We start from the raw sequence: 19,991 nt of genomic DNA on the forward strand, positions 1-19,991 counted from the left end.
AAATCGGAGAAGATTTAGTCGTGACCCCCAACTTGACTCCTCCGGAACAAGCTAGGCCTGCCCGTTTCCCGGACGGGATTTACAAAACTTGAGGAAATGATCTGCAGCTCCACAGTAAAGGCAAAGTGTACCCTCACGACGACGCTGTCGTTCCTCCGGAGACAGTCGGGACCGGTTAATTTGCATGGGTTCGTCCGAACTGGGCACAGCCGCCGGCCTGGGAGGAGGATGCCGGAACCTGGAACGATCTGAACGACTATGTTCTCCTCCACGCTCCTGCATCCGAAGATCCACCTTGACGCAGAGGGAGATCAACTCTTCTAATGGATCCGGCAGATCCCTAGTGACCAACTCATCTTTCAGCCGGTCGGAGAGACCATTCCAGAAGGCAGCCCTCAGGCCGTCATTATTCCAGCAAAGTTCAGAGGCAATGGTCTGGAAATGAACCACGTACTGACCCACGGAGCGGGAGCCCTGACGAACACGGAGCAAGTCAGAAGAAGCAGTGGTCATCCTGCCAGGCTCGTCGAAGATTCTTCGAAAGGACGTGATGAAATTGGTGTAGTTGGAAACCACGGGATCAGATCGTTCCCATAACGGAGACACCCAATCCAACGCTGACCCTTCGAGCAGGGAAATAATATACGCCACCTTAGACCGATCCGTAGGGAAATTATGAGAGAGAAGCTCGAAGTGCACCTCACACTGGTTTAAAAACCACGGCAATTCTTTGGATTTCCATTATAGCAGGAAGGTGTAGGAAGCTGAAGGCGTGACCTGGTACCGGCCGGAGGTTGGACGTTACTGGAAACGGCAACTGGAGCAGTTACGGGAACTGAAACCGGAATTACAGAAGCTAAGGATGCTTGAATTTGATCCAATCGACCGGATAATTCCTGGAGATATTGCATCACCTGGCCCTCTGTCGCCTCCTGAGTCTGAACTCGGGAAGCCAAACTTTGGATGGCGCTCGACTCTGTGTTCCGATCCCCCGGGTCCATGAGGCCTGAGTATACTATCACTGACCTGGTTTGGGAGTGTTGTGGACTCGGGGTTTCTTCTGGTGACCGGGAAGAGGAACCGCCGCTGGACCGCAGCAGAGATGGCCGAATATAAGTTTTCCTCATGCAGGATCTGGTCGGCAGACAGGAGGTATGTGTGGATGCTGGAGGTCTCCTGAAAGACAGAACTTGAAAAGGTGCTGAGGAATAAATGAGAAAGTACTGGATGCTGGGGACACCAACTACGCTTGTGAGCACTGGGTGTTTGGAGGCTCTGAGGTGCTTGGAGACACTGAGGTGCTTGGAGGCACTGAGGTGCTTGTAGGCACAGAAGTGCTTGGAGGCACAGAGGTGCTTGGAGGCACAGAGGTGCTTGGAGGTACTGAGGTGCTTGGAGGCACTGAGGTGCTTGTAGGTGCAGAAGTGCTTGGAGGCACTGAGGTGCTTGTAGGCACGGAGGTGCTTGGAGACACAGATGTCCTTGGAGGCACTGAGGTGCTTGTAGGCACTGAGGTGCTTGGAGGCACTGAGGTGCTTGGAGGCATGGAGGTTCATCTGGAAGCGCTGAAGTGCTCGGAGGCACAGAGGTACTTGGAGGCACAGAGGTTTGTCTGGAAGCGCTGAAGTGCTCGGAGGCACAGAGGTACTTGGAGGCACAGAGGTTTGTCTGGAAGCGCTGAAGTGCTCGGAGGCACAGAGGTACTTGGAGGCACAGAGGTTTGTCTGGAAGCGCTGAAGTGCTCGGAGGAACAGAGGTACTTGGAGGCACAGAGGTTTGTCTGGAAGCGCTGAAGTGCTCGGAGATTCAGGAGCTCTGGAGATCACAACTACAATAGCAGTAAAGATGATACTCAGGCGCCGGAGCTCTGCCCGGCGTCTGAATTTGAACTTCCCGCCAGCGTCTGATTGGGGAAATGCTTGATGACGTCACCTGTCCCCCAGTGAACGCCGGGCGCACCCGCGACGTCCATACTACGAGCGCCGGACGGAGCGCCGGGCGGAGCGCCGGGTGCCGGAGACCGCCAGTGAGGATGGCCGCCCGGAGATCCAGCGCCCCCGGAGAGGCAAGTACGGCGGCCGCGGCGGTGGCATGACACAGGTCTATAACCTATATGTAGATTTTACCAGTGGTGTTTGTTGGATGAAGAAGTCCCATTTCATCAGCTGGAATGTCATTTAAATGCTGAAAGGGCGTCCAGACCACTGGAACAAGATGATCCTGATGAAGCTGGATATATTGTACACCAGCGAAACGCGTTGAGCCTGCATGCCACCAGCGCCCTAAGAAGACGTTATCCACGATCTTGGGCACTTCTCTTGGGAATCAAAACCTTTAACTTGCATATAATCCACCAATCTTAGCAGTTTTGGACACTCGGTTCAGCATATAAAGGACATCCCAGCTGATCCTACAAGGGGACTGCCTTCTCCCAACAGGTCATCTTGTTCCATTGACTGTCACGTTGTCATTATGGGGTATTGTGTGTAGAATTTTGAGGGGAAAAGTGAATTTATTCCATTTTGGAATAATGCCATAACATAACAAAATGTGGAAAAAGTGAAGCGCTGTGATTACTTTCCGGATGCACTGTAGGTCCCTAAATTCTTGGAAATCTAGGGTTTCTTGCTGTATCATGTGTACTTCAGGCCCCAGGTGTATGAATCCCAGGTGCATGTCGGGCAGTCCAAGTAATGGTCTGACGTCACTATCTACTACTGTGGAATAGTAACGGTGCAGACGTGTATTCTATAATGGCAGTGCCCATGGATTTAATAATTTGACTCCCATATGCCACCAAATCTGTGTGGTCTATTGTTGCCTGTTGCTGCGGGCTAGTTTAATGTAGCAGGGTCCTGGACATTATTTTATATTTGGCACCTGTTTTAATTTAAATCTTCAGTGTATTTTTGTCACAGAGGTTGGTGAAAATCTTTTCTTGTTTTGCAATAAGATCCACGCTTTCAAAATATATGGTCTCAGCGGTGTGTGATATTGACACAGTGTCCACGTGATTGACTTTATGCGTTTGCCTCTCTCCCTATGTCGCATGTGGCTCACTGTGTGCCATGGTATGTGTGGATCTGTAACATTTTGCAAAGTGGTTGAGCTTGTTGCAGTGGTTACAGCATTTGTAAAAAGAAGGGCCCATTTCCTGTGCAGGTGCATGGCTTCCCCCACAGTTGTAACATGGTCAGAATTGTGTTTGTGTGCACTGTACACTGCATATTTCAGTGGGATCAGTTCAATTTGCCGACTGTCGGGATCCCAGCGGTCAGGATGCCAATGCCGGAATCCCGATAGCCGGAACACCGGCACATCAGGTCTATTCCCACTCATGGGTGTCTACGACACCCAAAGAGTGGGAATAGAACCTGTGGCGAGCGCATCAAGCCACCGAGCCCACAAGGGAAGTCATAGCATTTTCCCCACTGCCAGCATTCTGGAGGATGGAAGCCGCTGTCAGGATACTTTTTTGGACAGTCCAGCAATAAGATACATTGCCCAGTCAGTGATTTTTTCATCAAACACAAGGGGATAGATGCAGCGGAGTTCTTGAGCCATGGTATCCCACTACTAACACCATGTAGATGTATGGATAATCAGATAAGACTCATGAACTCCGGCATGAGGAAGAAAACCTTTACTTAGTCACCATCAGTAACTCCACTGCACAACACAGGAATGCCTTGCCTTAGGGAAGATTCACATCCTGCAGGGTCCTAGTAGGATACACATTGACAGTAATGCTTCTTATCAGATGATTGCAGACTCTCATCTGAAGGTGAACATAATTTATTGTTAGTGCTTATATTATATGCAAATGTTTATGGGTTTTTGTTTTTTTGTGGGGGCATATCTTTTTTTTTACCTTTTTGCCTGCAGTGCTAACAGCTACAAAGTGACAAGACCAAGAACGTTTACAGCAGTCTGCAGAGTTATGTAGAGCTACACAAGAGCAGTCCACACTGAACTACACAGTAGGTCTGGACATCGACCATCAATAATTAACAACCATCAATGGTTTTCCACTGAAGTTTGATGGTTCTGCGGTCGACAGTGGAGAGCCAATGGTCCTCAACCATAACTGGCATACAGGTTTCAATTTATTTTAAGCCCACCTCCTGGACTTGATTGGCCCCTTGTCGGGATGGTCATTAATGGATGAAAACCAATGATGGCTCATTGTTGATGGATTCATGCCATCATTGTTCACTACTTATTGCATCATTGATGATTAATCAACAAATGGCCATCCCTTCTACACAGTAAGCCAGGAACAGAATCACAGCCCACCCTGCGACTGATGTACTGCAGTCATGTGACCTAATGCTGTGAGACTGAATTGGGAAGTGTGAACTAGGCTAGCCACTACCATCCAGGACAAACTTGCGGGCAGCACACAGTTTGGATTTCCCTCCTATGGTAGGGGGCAAGGCTGTCGGGCAGTTGGGGCTCACCACTTATTTGGGATGTACTCAGTCGCCTGGCCAGTCCAATCTGGATTGTATCTAATGTATGTTTCACACAACTCTGGCTCATATGTTACTACTGCAGAGCTGGATACATCTTGAACTTTGTCCAAGGGCCTAATTCAGATCTGATCACAGCAGCAAATTTGTTAGCTAATGGGCAAAAAACCATGTGCACTGCAGGGGAGGCAGATATAACATGTTCAGGGAGAATTAGATTTGGGTGTGGTGTGTTCAAACTGAAATCTAAATTGCAGTTTAAAAATAAAGCAGCCATTATTACCCTGCACAGAAACAAAATAACCCACCCAAATCTAACTCTCCCTGCAAATGTTATACAGATGGGTCCTCCATTATCTTGGCTCTTTCTGCACCTAGACAGAGGTTTAGTCACACCTAGGCGATAGCTTAGGTTGCTGAGTTTAATCACGGACAGGCGCATTGAGGCGCGACTAGATACTCAGCATGCAATACACATCTCCACCACTGGGTGGCTAATGCTCTACTAATCCAGTACTTTAGATCGAATAGTGGCGGATTGATCTACAAGCTCTGGCAAATGGTCAGTGATGACTGTAATGTTTATATACAGTCCTGTACTGCATAGTGTACACACAGATGGTGACCAATGGTCAGACGGAGAGAGTTAAAAAAAAAAGTTTATACAGATACAAACGAACATGTTAAAACACTTGTGAATGCAGACACAACTAATGTGTGAAAGGAATAATGTAGCTAATTGACTTTAAAGTATGTACAGTGGTGCACTAAATACCGTACTTTTGAAATATGAGCGTCTGAGTCCCCTAAGGCATAAACCAACACCAATGGGAAGGAATCGCTCTTTGCAGTACTTTTACACATGAACTTGTGAATCTTGCGTGCAGTGTCGTGGATTTGATTCCCAAAGTGCCAATCTTTTTTTTGAGTTCCCGTGACATTTACTTTATTATTATTTTTTATGTGTAATCCATTGTAAAACATTCAATGGAAGGGTGCACAGAGGTTTCACACAAATCAAGGTAAATCTGCAGGAGTGAATCATTCACTATCTACACAGCGGTAATGAGCACCTGTAGACATACCAGTAAATATAAATTAGTGTATTCTGACGCAACTAACTGTTCGAGAACACAGTGCTGTAGATCGTCGGCAGTAGAGAATCTGTGTTGTGAGAATCTGTGTTGTACGTTACAAGCTGTTCGTGCTAATTAGTACACTAATAGAACATACTGTACAGAGATACTAAGGACAGTGATTTGGCATCCAGGAACTTAGGGGGAGCTTTTATCTCTCTCCATTATACATAGAAAGATTACAATGGAGAGAGATAAACACTCCTCCCTAAGTTCCTGGATGCCAAATCACTGTCCTTAGTATCTCTGTACAGTATGTTCTATTAGTGTACTAATTAGCACAAACAGCTTGTAACGTACAGCGGCAAGATTAATCTTTCTATGTATAACGGAGAGAGATAAAAGCTCCCCCCTAAGTTCCTGGATTCCAAATCACCATCCTTAGTATCTCTGTACAGTATGTTCTATTAGGGTACTAATTAGCTATTTGTACTAATTAGTTATTCGTGCTAATTAGTACTCTAATAGAAAATACGTTTATGCCGTTAGGGGACTCGGACGCTCATTTAGTGCACTGTACATACTGTAAAGTCAATGAGCTACATTATTCCTTTCACACATTAGTTGCGTCTGCATACACAAGTGTTTTAACACGTTCATTTGCGTCTGTATAAACTATACACACAGTGATTTGGCATCCAGGAACTTAGGGAGGAGCTTTTATCTCTCCCCATTATACTTAATACTACAGGATTTGGACGCTCACATATCCTTAACATCAATAGACCATACTGTACCTGTAACACGTTCGTTTTCATATGTATATGCGGTACTCTTTGCATCTGTACTGTATATACTGTTATATACTGTATGACATAATGTAGCGTAATGAGACGCACCAGTAAAGTAGTTCTTACGCTGTAGTTTACTATTGTATTTTAATGGAGACCACACGCATGTGCATTGGTGATTTTAAAAAGCGACATCTGGTGTATGATCTTAGGTATTACACTCAAAGGTAACGCCAAATGCTCTGTGCGCCTCCCTACAACTAGGAAAGCCTCCTTGCGCACAGGCACGCTGCGTATGCCTGATCGTGACTAACGCCTCAGTCAGCCAAGATAACGGAGGACCCATCTGTATCTGCCACACCTGCAGTGCACATGGTTTTGCCCATTAGCTAACAAATTTGCTGCTGTAATCAGATCTGAATTAGGCCTCAAGTTAGCATTTATGAATAATTTTATGCTGTTTAGTGAATGCATTTTGTGTCTGCATTCTTGCACACGGATTTATTCACACTCAATTTGAGCCCCAAAGTATTTGAGATTTTATAATAACAAGCAATAAAAAATAATAATAAAGTATTTAATATCTTACAGGCGAGGACCGGACTACATTGAAAATGACTGAGCGATTTGACTGTCATTACTGCAAGGAGTCTTTGTTCGGCAAAAAGTACCTTCTGAGGGAGGAGAATCCATACTGTGTAAAGTGTTATGAGAGTCTGTACTCCAACTCTTGTGAGGAATGCAAGAAGCCCATTGGTTGTGATGGCAAGGTATGCTGAGCTTACTGGATCTGCTACAAGTACTGACATTTTTTTTTTTTTTTTGTAATAATTCATTCAGAATACGTGTTAGTAGTCGTTGAAGTATTATCATCATTTTTTTTTTTTAAAGGAGAAAAGGAAAAATCAATAATCAATCAAATATCCCCATGCTGTATAAAATGTTGATATTACTGTCACTGCAGGACTGTAGTATAAACATAATGGACCTGTGGCTTATAATTTCATGAATAGAAAATATAAATGTACTTAAACAATTGTTACATCCATTATACACACAAACCCTGACTGTATTTACGTCTGTATGCTGAAGTGTACACATCAAAAGATACCTGCGTTTCTGCCCCAGTTGCATATGTCCCTGGTTTAAGTCAGGCATACTGTACATTAAATATACATACATCCTAGCTTTAACGATTTGTTTTGACTGCAAAATATACATTTGCCATTAGGTTGCAATAACACCTTCCAGTACAACACAGTGGCAAACGCAGGATTTTCATGGGGGGGTTTCCAGAACTGGGTGGAGCCAAGCACGGGGGTGGGGACTGAGGTGACCCAGTATATGCTGGGTCCGTAAAACTAGTGTGTCTGTGTGTGTATATATATATATATATATATATATATACATATCTACACATATATATATACCATATATACACCTATGTATATATTTATTTACATATACACATATGCACATAGCATATTAAACATGCATATATATATATATATACATACACACACATACAGTACACGTATATATACGCATGTATATATATCATATGTGTGTGTGTTTATATGTATGTATGTATATACATTTGTATATATATGTATGCACAAATTGCACATGGATATATATGTACTATAATTAAAATAAAGTAAACTATTATTATAACATTTTTTTTTTTTGGTGGAGGGGGTTTCTGGGTGCTCGGAAACCCCTCCTGGGTGCGCCACTGCAACATGTGCAACTCTCTATCTTCAGATAAAAAATTTAATAAAATCTACTTTAGTGATCATTTCACAGTCAGCCACAATTGAGAGGCTAGGTGGAATAGAGGCACATGCCATAAAGGGCATTGACCCCTTTCCAACTAGATATGTCTTGAAATATAATGCCAGGGATTTGTATTTTGCTCATGGTGAGAAATAGGCACGTCACTATGTTAGTGGTTGGTGGAGTAGACGCTAGATGGCAGAAGCTACTTGATGGCAGCAACTTCAAAATCCATGTACATGTGGCATGTGCCTCTTTTCCATTGAGCTCTTCAATTGTAAGGTGATGGAAAATAATTTAGGTGTTATTAAAAAATCAATAAGCGCACTTTTGTGGCTTTTCATTTTTCACTTACCAGCAGGATCTTGGGTTGTTTGACAGGTCGCGCGCAGATACAACAACAAATGGATGCAGGAATTCAGCGAGGTGTGCACCTGAAAAGGGGGCATGGCTTCACAGGAAGGGTGTGGTCTCATTTATGCCACTATGGTGGCATACCCAGCACTTCCTGAGCAGCTGGACAGCTCCTTTGCTCCTTCCCTGCACTGTTTAGATACTGTGCTCTTGCGCTCATCATCTACTCAGTTCACCCACTGTTCTGCTCTTCTTTCCCTCTCTCAGACCACCAAGATGTTAACACATCTCATTGTTGCTAGGTGATTCATCGCTCCCTACGGGCGCTCTTCACAACGTCGTAACTGGCTACTTAACCCTTCCACGCCCTTGCGGTGTGCAATATTTGTATTATATGGAGTATTACCTCCAATCATAATTGTGTAAGTGGTTAAATATTGCATGGACAAAGGGCATGCGATGGTTAAGGGGTCGTAGCCCCTTGCAATGGTGTGAACAGCGCACGCAGGGCCTGATGAATCACCTAGTAGGTGCTGTGGTTGGGGGAGTGGCGGGTGCAGGGGAGACGCGGATGGGGGAGGGAGTCTGGGGGTGCCGCAGGTGGGGGGGGTTGCGGGGGTGCCACGGGTGGGGGAGGGGCTGGTGCGGTGGTGACGCGGGTGGGGGAGGGGTTGGTGTGTGGGTGCCGTGGGTGGAGATCTGGAGCCACCGCGGGTGGGGGAGGAATGGTTGAGGGCGTGCCGCAGGTGGGGGAGGGGTGGGTGCGGTGGTGCCATGGGTGGAGGAGGGGTGGGTGCAGGGATTGATAATGCTGATTTATCCTTAGGAATGAAAGCTATACCTTAAACACACCTTAAATACACTTTACCATGGAGCCGCTGCGGCCGCTGTACTTAATACACACTCTACGTACTTTGTACGCTATTAGCGTACAAAGTTCCGTGCTGTGTACGGACTTAACGTACAAACGCCGTGCTGACGGTACAAAGTACTCACAGCGCGTACACACCCAGAGATACACTTTAAACCTTTTACAGCAATGCAATGCAATGATAATACACTTTAAACCTTAGCAGGGCAATGAAGACACGACACCAGATTGTAATTAAACCGCTGGGTTCCGACACCACAGGGTATTATTGCTGAAAGGGGGTTACAATACAAGTAATACAATACAATATAACAGAGTAAATGGCTACATTCAATGTTACATACGTGAGTGGATTCGCTTGCGCTACCCGGTACGGTCCTCCGTCATCTTATAGATAACGTTGTGAGTCTTGTGTCTGACCAGGCCTGCAGTAGGCTCTCTTTATACAATTCTTCCAAAAAGCAATACAATAGATACTGTAATCTCTTTGTCCATTGGACACAGGAATGCACATTTACAGTACAGGAGAGGTCATAGGTCGGTTTGAATAGGTAGGCGATGTCTTTCCCAACTGCTCTTGTGGGTGGTCTCCTCTGGATTCCCGCCGCATACATAATGTACAGTAAATACAGTTTATATCTATATTCTGCTCCTGCACATAACTATCCGCAGGAACATGCGATCTTTCTCAAACCAACACCGGAATGTTACCCTTAAAATACCCTTCAGCTGGATACCAAACACCACCTTATAACCTTGTTCAGAATCAGAATCAGAATCAGAATCAGAATCAGCTTTATTGGCCAGGTATACTTACGTATACTAGGAATTTGTCTTCGGTGTGCTATACAACAGCCAAGTAGGTAACAGGTAAGCAGGTGTGTGTGTGGGGGGTGTGTGTGGGGGGGGGGGCAAGTAAAGTTACACAGATAGGTATACCGTAGGGACACAAGTGAGTTACATGTACGTCTAGTCAGTCAATGTTCAGGAGTTCAGCAGGCGGACAGCTTGGGGAAAGAAACTTTTGAGGCTTCTGGTGGATCTGGCGGGGACAGCCCTGTAACGCCTGCCTGAAGGAAGCAAGTTAAACATGCTGTGGCCGGGGTGTAGCTGGTCTTTTACTATCTTCATTGCCCGCTTTTTAGCTCTGGACAAGTACAGGTTCTGTCCCCTCCTATTCTGTAAAGGTGAATCCCTTTGTTCTGAAACCATTTAAACTGCTGTTATTTTCTGATGTGGTGCAGGGAGGCTATGTGTACATTGTGCACTATTTGGATTAAATATGTAATGTGTTTTGATAGCTTTCCATGCGTTCACAAACTCTACCATAAAAACCCATACCACGCACTAATGTGCAGGACCGCGGGAGCGATCATACGCAAATTGCGGATATGTGCACGCACGACAGAACAAGTACACGCGCGGAGGCCATCTGTGTGTAGTTTGTACGTGATGTGTGTACTGCAATATTTTTCGACTTTGACAGTCCACCCTTTGGCAGTCACCAATAACTGCCAGTATCTAATCACTAAACAGAAAAATATCTACACAATATCTACAGAAGTTTGGATGGTCGGGGGAGAGTGGTAGGTAGGAAATGTATGACCTAGTGGGATAGTAAAAAGCATGTATGTGTGAATCCATGTCTGAGGGGCATGTATCATCGTGCCGTATATGTTCTAATTAAGCTTCGAGGTATTGCGAAGTATACATTAAATCCTTCTCATTCCGTATCAAGGGTCTGTAAATGGGCCAACAAACACTACCGAGCTCTTTTCGGCTTCTTGTTAAAACAAATGGGGTGCACGTTTAGTTGATGATACATGGAGGGAGAAACATATGTGAGTGCTAGTATATGTGGATATCACCTGTTGACTATGTGTGCTATTAACTGGAGGTTGCAGAGGTGAAGATAAGACACATATCTAAAATACATTCATATAAACATTTTGAGTAGGGCAGATGTCTTTTCCGAATGGATGTATCTGGGCAGAGGGGGAAACCAAAGAAAAACGGGTGAAAGAAACAGGCCATGAAATTCATTTGCAATCCTTATCGTAACACTGTCTCTATGGATGGATCATAAATTAAGTCTGCTGCTATAACAGCGCCCTCGCTCCTTAGACTCATCAACTTTGTGCCGTGCTTGCGCCGCATCAGAATTCGAACACACCTAAATATCAAACCAATAATTATGACGACTCCCAGGATACAAAGGAGAAACTTCCCTACACTCATAATAACATTTTGAGCCCACTCTCCTAAACCTGAGAACCAATTTCGTGGGTTCAACCATGAGATCCAGCCGGTCAGTTCATTACTCACTGTCGCCAAGGTAAGGTTGTGTTTCCTCCTGAACTCCCACTTCAACTGCAAGATATCGTCCATCTTTTGATCGATAATCTCCGTTGGATCATCAGTACTGTTCGTAATATACGTACAGCACTTCACCCCATATTGAGTTGCCAGAGTAACACAGTACCCACCTGTCATGGTTGTGATATAATTTAGGACCATCCTGTGCTGAATCAGTTCCTTCTTGTAAGCTTGTAACTCCCTTCCCGTATACCTGAAGGTGTCGTCATACATCTCAGTGATATTATCTATCAAGTTCACTAGCGCATGGATATACCTAAAATGTATAATTCCTCTGGCAGTACGGGTGATGTCTAATGCGAGGAGGAATTGAATCCCGGTGGATTCGTGGATCAAATCAGAGGCTGCGTGCTCTGTTCTATCTTTGAGGTGTCTCTTGATAATGTGTTCATAGTGAGTATAAGTATAAGGACCCTGAGCACTGCGGTGAACGTCTTTCATCTTATCATGGGTTATGGTCATGACCTTTGGTAGTACTCTCCCAATATAACACAATCCCTCTGAGCTCGGGGCAAGCCACTTGTACGCCTTCCTCCCACATATGAAATAGGCATCATCTGGGAGAACATAGGGGACAAATATGACATCACCATATTACAAACTTTCCAAGTAAAGAAACCTATCCCTAGTTCTCCCATCTGCTCAGTACAAGTATCGGGCTGGATGATATGAGCGCAATACCCTGGCGATACTTTTCCAACCCACATGGTCTTGCTTCCATGAGTATACCTATACCGAAAATACCTCCCACTGTTGGCTATTTGGTTATTCCACGTCACTTCCCAATTTCCCGGTTTTCGGTAATTGGAAATATTAAAACATAATAAGGATCTGTCTACATGATACTGGTGGAGCTTCAAACTAGGGGGCCTAGAAATATTGAATTTCTTGTCCACCGGTCTCCCACCCCGTAATTCGAGTACCTCATCTATTGCTAAAGGTTACGGTACTAATCCTGACTTGCTCTGACCTTGAGGTACCTGTGAGCACACCCAGCATTCTGTCTGGTTTAAGACCTTACCCACTAGTGAGTGGTAATCACTCAACGGATGACGGTCCATGTCGATATTAAGGTTGGACTGACATCTCTGGATGCACCCATCCTCAACTATATTCTCACAATTCCTACAAATACAATATTCATCAGACAATAACCCCTCACAGTGCCTCCGAGCTCCCTGACTACCAGAGCGCTTACTGATGCCAGCCTTTACCAAAATGATGTGCTGATCCTGAGATCCTACAAATTCATACTTGCCATCAGAACCCATTCCAGATCCCTGCTCGACCTCTCTGGGACCCTCACAAAAACAAACTGTCCTTATCAAAATCAGAATTACTAGTAGAACCCTAAACGCAGTCTCTTGAGATTGATCCATTTTGTTAGGGGAAAGGAGGAAAATAAGAAGGAGAAAAGAAAGGAAAAGAATGCAGGGGGAGGTGAAAAGAGAAAGTGGTACGACAACCGTTCTAGCTCTTGTTACTCTTTGTGCTCAGATGCCCTTCAACAGTCCTGTCTCTCAACTTTCCCGGAACGGACACTCCAGTGATACGAGGTTCTCTACACTCTGCTCTTTGTCACGAGTTCTCTCCGGGTCAGCGACCTTCTTGCAGTGGGACGAGTGGATCCAAGTCTCTCTTTCGGCGACCTTCGATGCTGTTGTGCTGGTTAACAAGACTTGATATGGTCCTTCCCACCTGTCTATGAGGCAACCTGAGCGTAAGAAATTTCGAATGATCACATAATCTCCAGGTTCAATGTCATGACAATTACTGTTCGGCAGGTCAGGAATCACCAGCTTTAAATTTCTTTGTTGATTTCTCAGCTGCTGGCTCATCCCAACCAAATATTTCACAGTCACTTCATTATTACATTTCAAATCATCCTGGGGGTCTATCATTACATGAGGTTGTCGACCATAAAGAATTTCAAAGGGTGATAGGTTAAGGGGAGACCTGGGAGTGGTTCTGATGCTGTACAATACTAGTGGCAAAGCTTCTGGCCACGACAATCCAGTTTCAACCATTAATTTGCTTAGCTTGTTCTTAATAGGGCTATTCACTCTCTCCACCCTTGCTCTCGCCTGTGGACGGTACGGAGTATGCAGCTTGCTAATAATTCCCATCAGCTTGCACATGACCTGAAAGACTTCACCTGTAAAATGGGTACCCCTATCACTTTCAATTATTCTAGGGATACCATATCTACACACAAATTCCTGCACAATTTTCTTTGCAGTGAACGTAGCAGTATTTGTGGCAGCAGGGAACGCTTCTACCCAATTAGAAAATACGTCAATACAAACTAACACATATTTTAAATTCCTACAGGGTGGTAACTGTATGAAATCGATTTGTATTACCTGAAAAGGTCCGTCTGTCGGAGTGATATGGGATGGCTCTGTTGGTATTGACTTTCCAATATTCTTCCTCAAGCAAGTAAAACATGTCATTGCTCTCTTACCTGCATGAGAAGAGAATCCTGGTGCACACCAGTAGGCTCTCACCAGCTTACACATACCCTCTTTACCCAGATGAGTCAGACCGTGTGCCGCCTCAGCTAAGCTTGGAAGATATGCTCTGGGGGCCACTGGCTTACCTTGTCCAGATGTCCACAGTCCCGAGGATTCCTGGCCATATCCCTTTGACCTCCAGACTGCCTTTTCCTGTAATGAACACAAATCTTGCATTTCAATTAATTGTTGTGTGTTGATCGTGTTAAATGTCATCAGTGGTGTGATGTTCGTTTGTATAGGGGTGCTGGCTGCTGATTTAGCAGCTTCGTCTGCCCGGCTGTTACCAAGTGAAATTGGGTCTTGGTTGTAAGTATGTGCTTTGCACTTGATAACAGCCACTCTGTCTGGTTCCTGTATCGCTGTTAGAAGTCTTTTTATGTGGGACGCATGCGCTACGGGTGTGCCAGCTGCCGTCATGAGATTTCTGAGGCGCCATATGGCCCCGAAATCATGCACCACTCCAAAGGCATATCTAGAATCTGTGTATATATTAGCTGACTTACCCTTGGCCAATTCACACGCTCTGGTTAGGGCGACCAACTCAGCAACTTGTGCTGAGTGCGGTGGGCCCAGGGGTTCAGCTTCTATGATACCTCTGTCGTCTACAACTGCATATCCAGTACACAGGTCCCCTAAGTCCGTTTGTCTGTGGCAACTACCGTCAGTGTAGAAGGTAAAGTCTACCCCTTCCAGTGGGCTGTCACTGATGTCAGGTCTCGCAGTGAAAGTCTGATTCAGGTATTCCATACAATCATGCGTATCAGTGTCTGCACTAAATCCTCCTTCACCATCATTCTCATCCTCCACCCTTTGTGCCTGTCCAGGCACACTTGGCAAGTAAGTTGCAGGATTTAGTGAGCTGCATCTCTTAATGGTGATGTTTACAGGGGCCATCAGTGATAACTCCCACTTTGTAAACCAAGCAGATGAGACATGTCTGGTTTGGGCGGAGTTCAGTAAGGCTGATACTGCATGAGGTGTATGGATGGTCAGGTTGTATCCTAACACTACGTCCTCGCTTTTACTTACTAGCAAAGCTATCGCTGCAACACTTCGCAAGCAAGTGGGGAGAGACCTCGCTACAGTGTCCAACTGTGCACTGTAGTATGCTACCGGTCTGCTGGCATCACCATGTCTCTGTGTTAAAACTCCTGCCGCGCACCCTGCACTTTCTGTACCGTATAATTCAAAGGGCTTCCCATAATCTGGCATACCTAATGCAGGTGCCTGTGATAGGCACTGTTTGAGTCTCTCAAAGGCCAGTTCAGACTCATCTGTGTGTGAGAATGTGCAAGGACTGAGACGTGTACTTTGAGTGTCTTCAGACACGGCAGTCATTTTTGGTGCGTCCTTAGTCGCAACATTGGATGCACCATAGAAACTTACATCAGCCCTATGACAGGAACAGATTATCCATCTGTATAGGTGTACGATTTAGCATCTCTGTATACACCCACTATCAGCACACACCCGGGACACTCCCATAAAATGCAACATCTCTATGCGTCTGAATAGCCACCCCGTTACCTATCGGTAACCGCCTCATACATTTCCAATACACTTCCACTACTGTGCGTCTAAATCTGTACTGCAGCTTTGTCCGAACAAAATCAGGATGCACGCTCAGTGTGACTCAGACCCATGCGTAGATGAAACACATTGCTGTACTGCATCTGATATCACCGCTGCATCCCACTCAGAAGCAGGCCCATTGAGAGACAGAACATTGCATTCTCTTTTTGTGGGCATAACCAAGTAAGTGGAGAGTTATCAATGAAGACACCCAACCTGCGGCAGAATATAGAAGTTTACTTATGTTTTATATCAATTTTACTGTGACACTAAATTGTACATTTATTTTATGTTTTTATCAACAAACCGTCATTTTGAAATAATAGTTAAATAGGAATTTTTATAGCAGTCACCTCTCACGTCTTTTTTTCGCTCAGTAAAAACAACCAATAAATTAAGCTCTGGAGCTGTGTCCCATTTTTCCTGCAGGAGACATTAGGAATTTCTAAAGTTGGAAGAAGTTAATACAAAAGAGTCACAAAATATTTAGGAATGAATCATTATGAACTTTTAAACTCAAATTTATGGAATTGGTATTTAATACAATAAAATACTATTTCCAAAATCTATTTCGAGAAAAAGATTCTTTGTTGGCAGACAGATTATCTAATTAGGCTATAACATGACAACTAGAGGAATTAGCGTTATAGCACAGCAGACAATAAATATATATATAACTACATATTGTAACCACTAATTTCTTATTTGTTAGTCTTGTTAACTGGCCCTTGATGTTGTGTATATTCAGTTCAACAACATGAAACACTTTTTAGTACTTTTTCTTTCAATTAGCTTCAGGCTGAAGCTCACGTGGGCATGCCACGAGTTACAGGGGCCTGCCCATTGTGGTATGACCCCATCTATCTGTATGCCGGCCAAGCAGAGCGTTGGAGGGCTGCACTGGGAGGCCAGCTCCACCTTCTGTGTGGCCTGACTAGCCCATCAGGCATTTGCCAGATGGCCAGTCCAGCCATATTATCAGGCCATAATAATAAAAATAGTCCACTGTATGTCTGGTAATCCCTTATTCCAGTGTGTACTATTCACTATGCACTGAGACATTTCCAATCCGAGTTCATAAGCTATTTTCCTGAGAAACACGGTCAGATACTGATGTTTGACTCAATAACAATAACACAATAAAGCTAACTTAGGTAAGATTGGGAAAATGTGAACTTATTTTATCTTGCTGTCCCCTAAATGTTAGCGGCTGCATGTGGTAGTAATAACATAGTTGGAACACAGCCAACACGTTACATGTAATCATTTCAAGTTATTGTTTGCAAAAGCAGTGCGTAGATTACAAATGCTCGCATATTTCGTGGTAAAATGATCTGGCACAAATTAGTGAAAAATGCACTTAGTCCTGGAATCTGTAAATTTGCAGGATTTACATTTATACAACTAACTGCACATCCCCAAGGTAAAGAAAAGGAATCTGTGCTTTTCAAAGCCTAAGCCCTGTCACCCACCCCAGCAGAGTTGTGCCCTGAACACAATGTCTTTCCTGTGGATTCTCGGAAACACAAATCTTTATGACCAGAGTGCCTGTTGTTAGGAATGGGAAAGACATGTCCAGAATCACGGAATTCCCCTCACTGGATGTGGGATTTCAAAGGAAATAAATTACATGTTAAGACGATTACCTACCAAGAATTAATCCTACATTGTTTGGAATAAAAAAAAAAAAAAAAATGAAAGTTGCAAGAGGAAGAGGACACTTGATGCAAAAAATACCTATTATACACACATGAACACCTCAACACTGTCACAGTCTATGTGATGGCTGCTCATGAAGGACTTTCCTCCATCTTTGCCCAGGCACTTTCAGTTCAATTCAATTGTGCTTCAAACTCAAATAACAAACATATAGATGTATTAACCTGGAGAAGGCATAAGGAAGTGATAAACCAGTGATAAGTGCAAGGTGATAAACTAACCAGCCAATCAGCTCCAATATGTAAATTAACAGTTAGGAGCTAATTGGCTGGTACGTTATCACCTTGCACATATCACTGGTTTATCACTTCCTTATGCCTTCTCCAGGTTAATACATCTGCCCCTCAGGGTCTATTTACTAAGCCTTAGATGGAGATAAAGTACCAGCCAACCAGCTCCTTACTGTCATTTTTCAAACCCAGCTTGTGACATGTTAATTAGGAGCTGATTGGCTGGTAATTTATCTCCGTTCAAGGCGTAGTTAATAGGCCCCATAGTGAATTTCCCCCATGACACCTATTGCAGGGAAAAGTTCTGTGTGTATTTCCAAATATCACCATCTTCATAATCAACTTACTTGCCTAAGCTTTTGTAAAGATGGACAAATTTCCATTCTGTTTTCCACTGTTGTGAATATAAGATTTCTTCAAAATAAGAATCAAGATGAAAGTGTGAGCAGTCCTCCATCAGTGTAGTCTCTCCAAGTGATGATGTTCCACAGATGTCACCAATGTTGGTGGATGAGTAGACTTGTACATTGATAACATGCTATGATTGTCATCAAAGTGCGTAAAGACAAGGGTCGGAGGAGAATGGGCCTAGCCATAGGTGAAATGCCAAAATGTATGCGTGAGATTCTCATGCTGTTGTACAGATAAGTCAGCGGCAGCTCAGTGCAATGAGTATGACCTTTCCAGGCTTCCAATATGAGCTTGACTGTATGGGAATTTAGCTCTCTGTAGTGTTCGGTCACATGCTTGGCTGTCCATATCTAGTGACGCATCCAGGGCCGGTTCTTGCTGTTGTTGTGCCCCGGGCAAAACTATTGGGGCGTAGCTTCACACGGGGGGCGTGATCAGTTACGTCCCCATTTGTGATCCAGACCGCTGCAGACAGCCGCCGGCGCCGCTCCTCTCCTCGGATCAGCATAGACACTGGAGGTCAATTATGACCCCTAGCGTCTGTGCCACAATGCTGTGCGGTGCGCGATGACGTCATCGCGCACCGCACAGCAAAGGTCCCCTCCACGAAGGGAAACTAGTCGCGTAGCGTCTGGTTCCCTTTAGAGCGGGAGACCAGCGGCGGGGGTCACAGCGGGGGGCACAGCGGCGGGGGGGCACAGTAGCGGATCTTGCCACGGTGTGGCGCCCTCCGGAAGGCGGCGCCACGGGCAAAAGTCCTGCTTGCCCGTGGCAAGATCCGCTACTGGACGCATCTATAATGGGAACTGGGTGTGCACCAATATAGCAAACATACCTCTCTGAAGTCCCGCAACAGCACTGCACAAATCACTGGGAAAATGGCAAGTCTGTCATTTTTCCGGAGTTTTGAGCATGCCCATTACAGAAATCACTGGGAACATGAGGCGGGTGCCATTTTGCACATGGACCCCTCCTCTCTTAATCCGCCCCTACCCACAAGAATTATGGCAGCCGAACATCACTCATTTTCCTGCACACCTCAATGTGGTGCGAGGGAAAATGATTGACGTTGGTGTCTGCCAATTTTCCACTCTTCCCACAACTTCCAAGCAGCATTCTGACATCACTGAGCACTAAAATTCCCCCCAGTAGTTGCTGCGGATGTAATAGTGCAATGTATAGTGCTATATCTTATCAGTATACACATTTGTGTGGCTGTGGTCAATTTATAAAAACTTGAACGCAGACATACTGTGTATAATAGCTATATAATATAATAACTATTCTTAAGCATTATAAAGGCCAGTATATTAATGCCATACTAGTTACCAGCCCGTCAAAATGATGGAACATCATAACAGTAATGTCAGCTCCAGCGGCTGTGCATGCCCGAAAGGAGCATCACTTGAATTGCTCCGTAGGGCTCCAGTACGTAAAACACTTGAATTCCCCCCATAGAAGTGAGGAGCAGCATTAGCCTTTTATTATATAGTATCATTACCACAATTATTTTTGCATAGACTGCTATAAACACTATGTTACCCATGTAATTTTAAATAATTTCACAGTTTGTGCCAACATTATTAACTATCTGTACTCTCCAAAATACAGCCTGGCTTTATAGCCACAATTATGAAAGTGTGAAAGTAGTATAAAATATTATCTTGTTATGTGTTATGTTAAAGTGACGGTATAGAGAGATATGTATGCAGGGATTAGAGATGAGCGGGTTCGGTTTCTCTGAATCCGAACCCGCCAGAACTTCATGTTTTTTTTCACGGGTCCGAGCGACTCGGATCTTCCCGCCTTGCTCGGTTAACCCGAGCG

General features: G+C 44.6%; 1 protein-coding gene across 6 annotated transcripts in view; it reads left to right on the top strand.

Annotated features, from left to right (window-relative positions):
* Positions 1 to 19,991, top strand: part of FHL2 (four and a half LIM domains 2) — a 159,345-nt gene that overhangs the window by 63,244 nt on the left and 76,110 nt on the right. For 5 of the 6 annotated variants that reach the window (XR_010220564.1, XM_063953411.1, XM_063953410.1 and 2 more), the window contains one exon: positions 6,931 to 7,109. Coding sequence is in view for 5 of the 6 variants with exons in the window: in XM_063953410.1 (XP_063809480.1) it covers positions 6,931 to 7,109 (179 nt within the window). In the remaining variant the exon portion in view is untranslated. Of the gene's footprint in view, positions 1 to 3,885; positions 3,981 to 6,930; positions 7,110 to 19,991 lie in introns of all 6 variants that reach the window. The other variant, XM_063953412.1, reaches the window with a different exon arrangement.

This window comes from Pseudophryne corroboree, chromosome 2 (assembly GCF_028390025.1).
Source record: "Pseudophryne corroboree isolate aPseCor3 chromosome 2, aPseCor3.hap2, whole genome shotgun sequence".
In the NCBI taxonomy this organism is placed as follows: Eukaryota; Metazoa; Chordata; class Amphibia; order Anura; family Myobatrachidae; genus Pseudophryne; species Pseudophryne corroboree.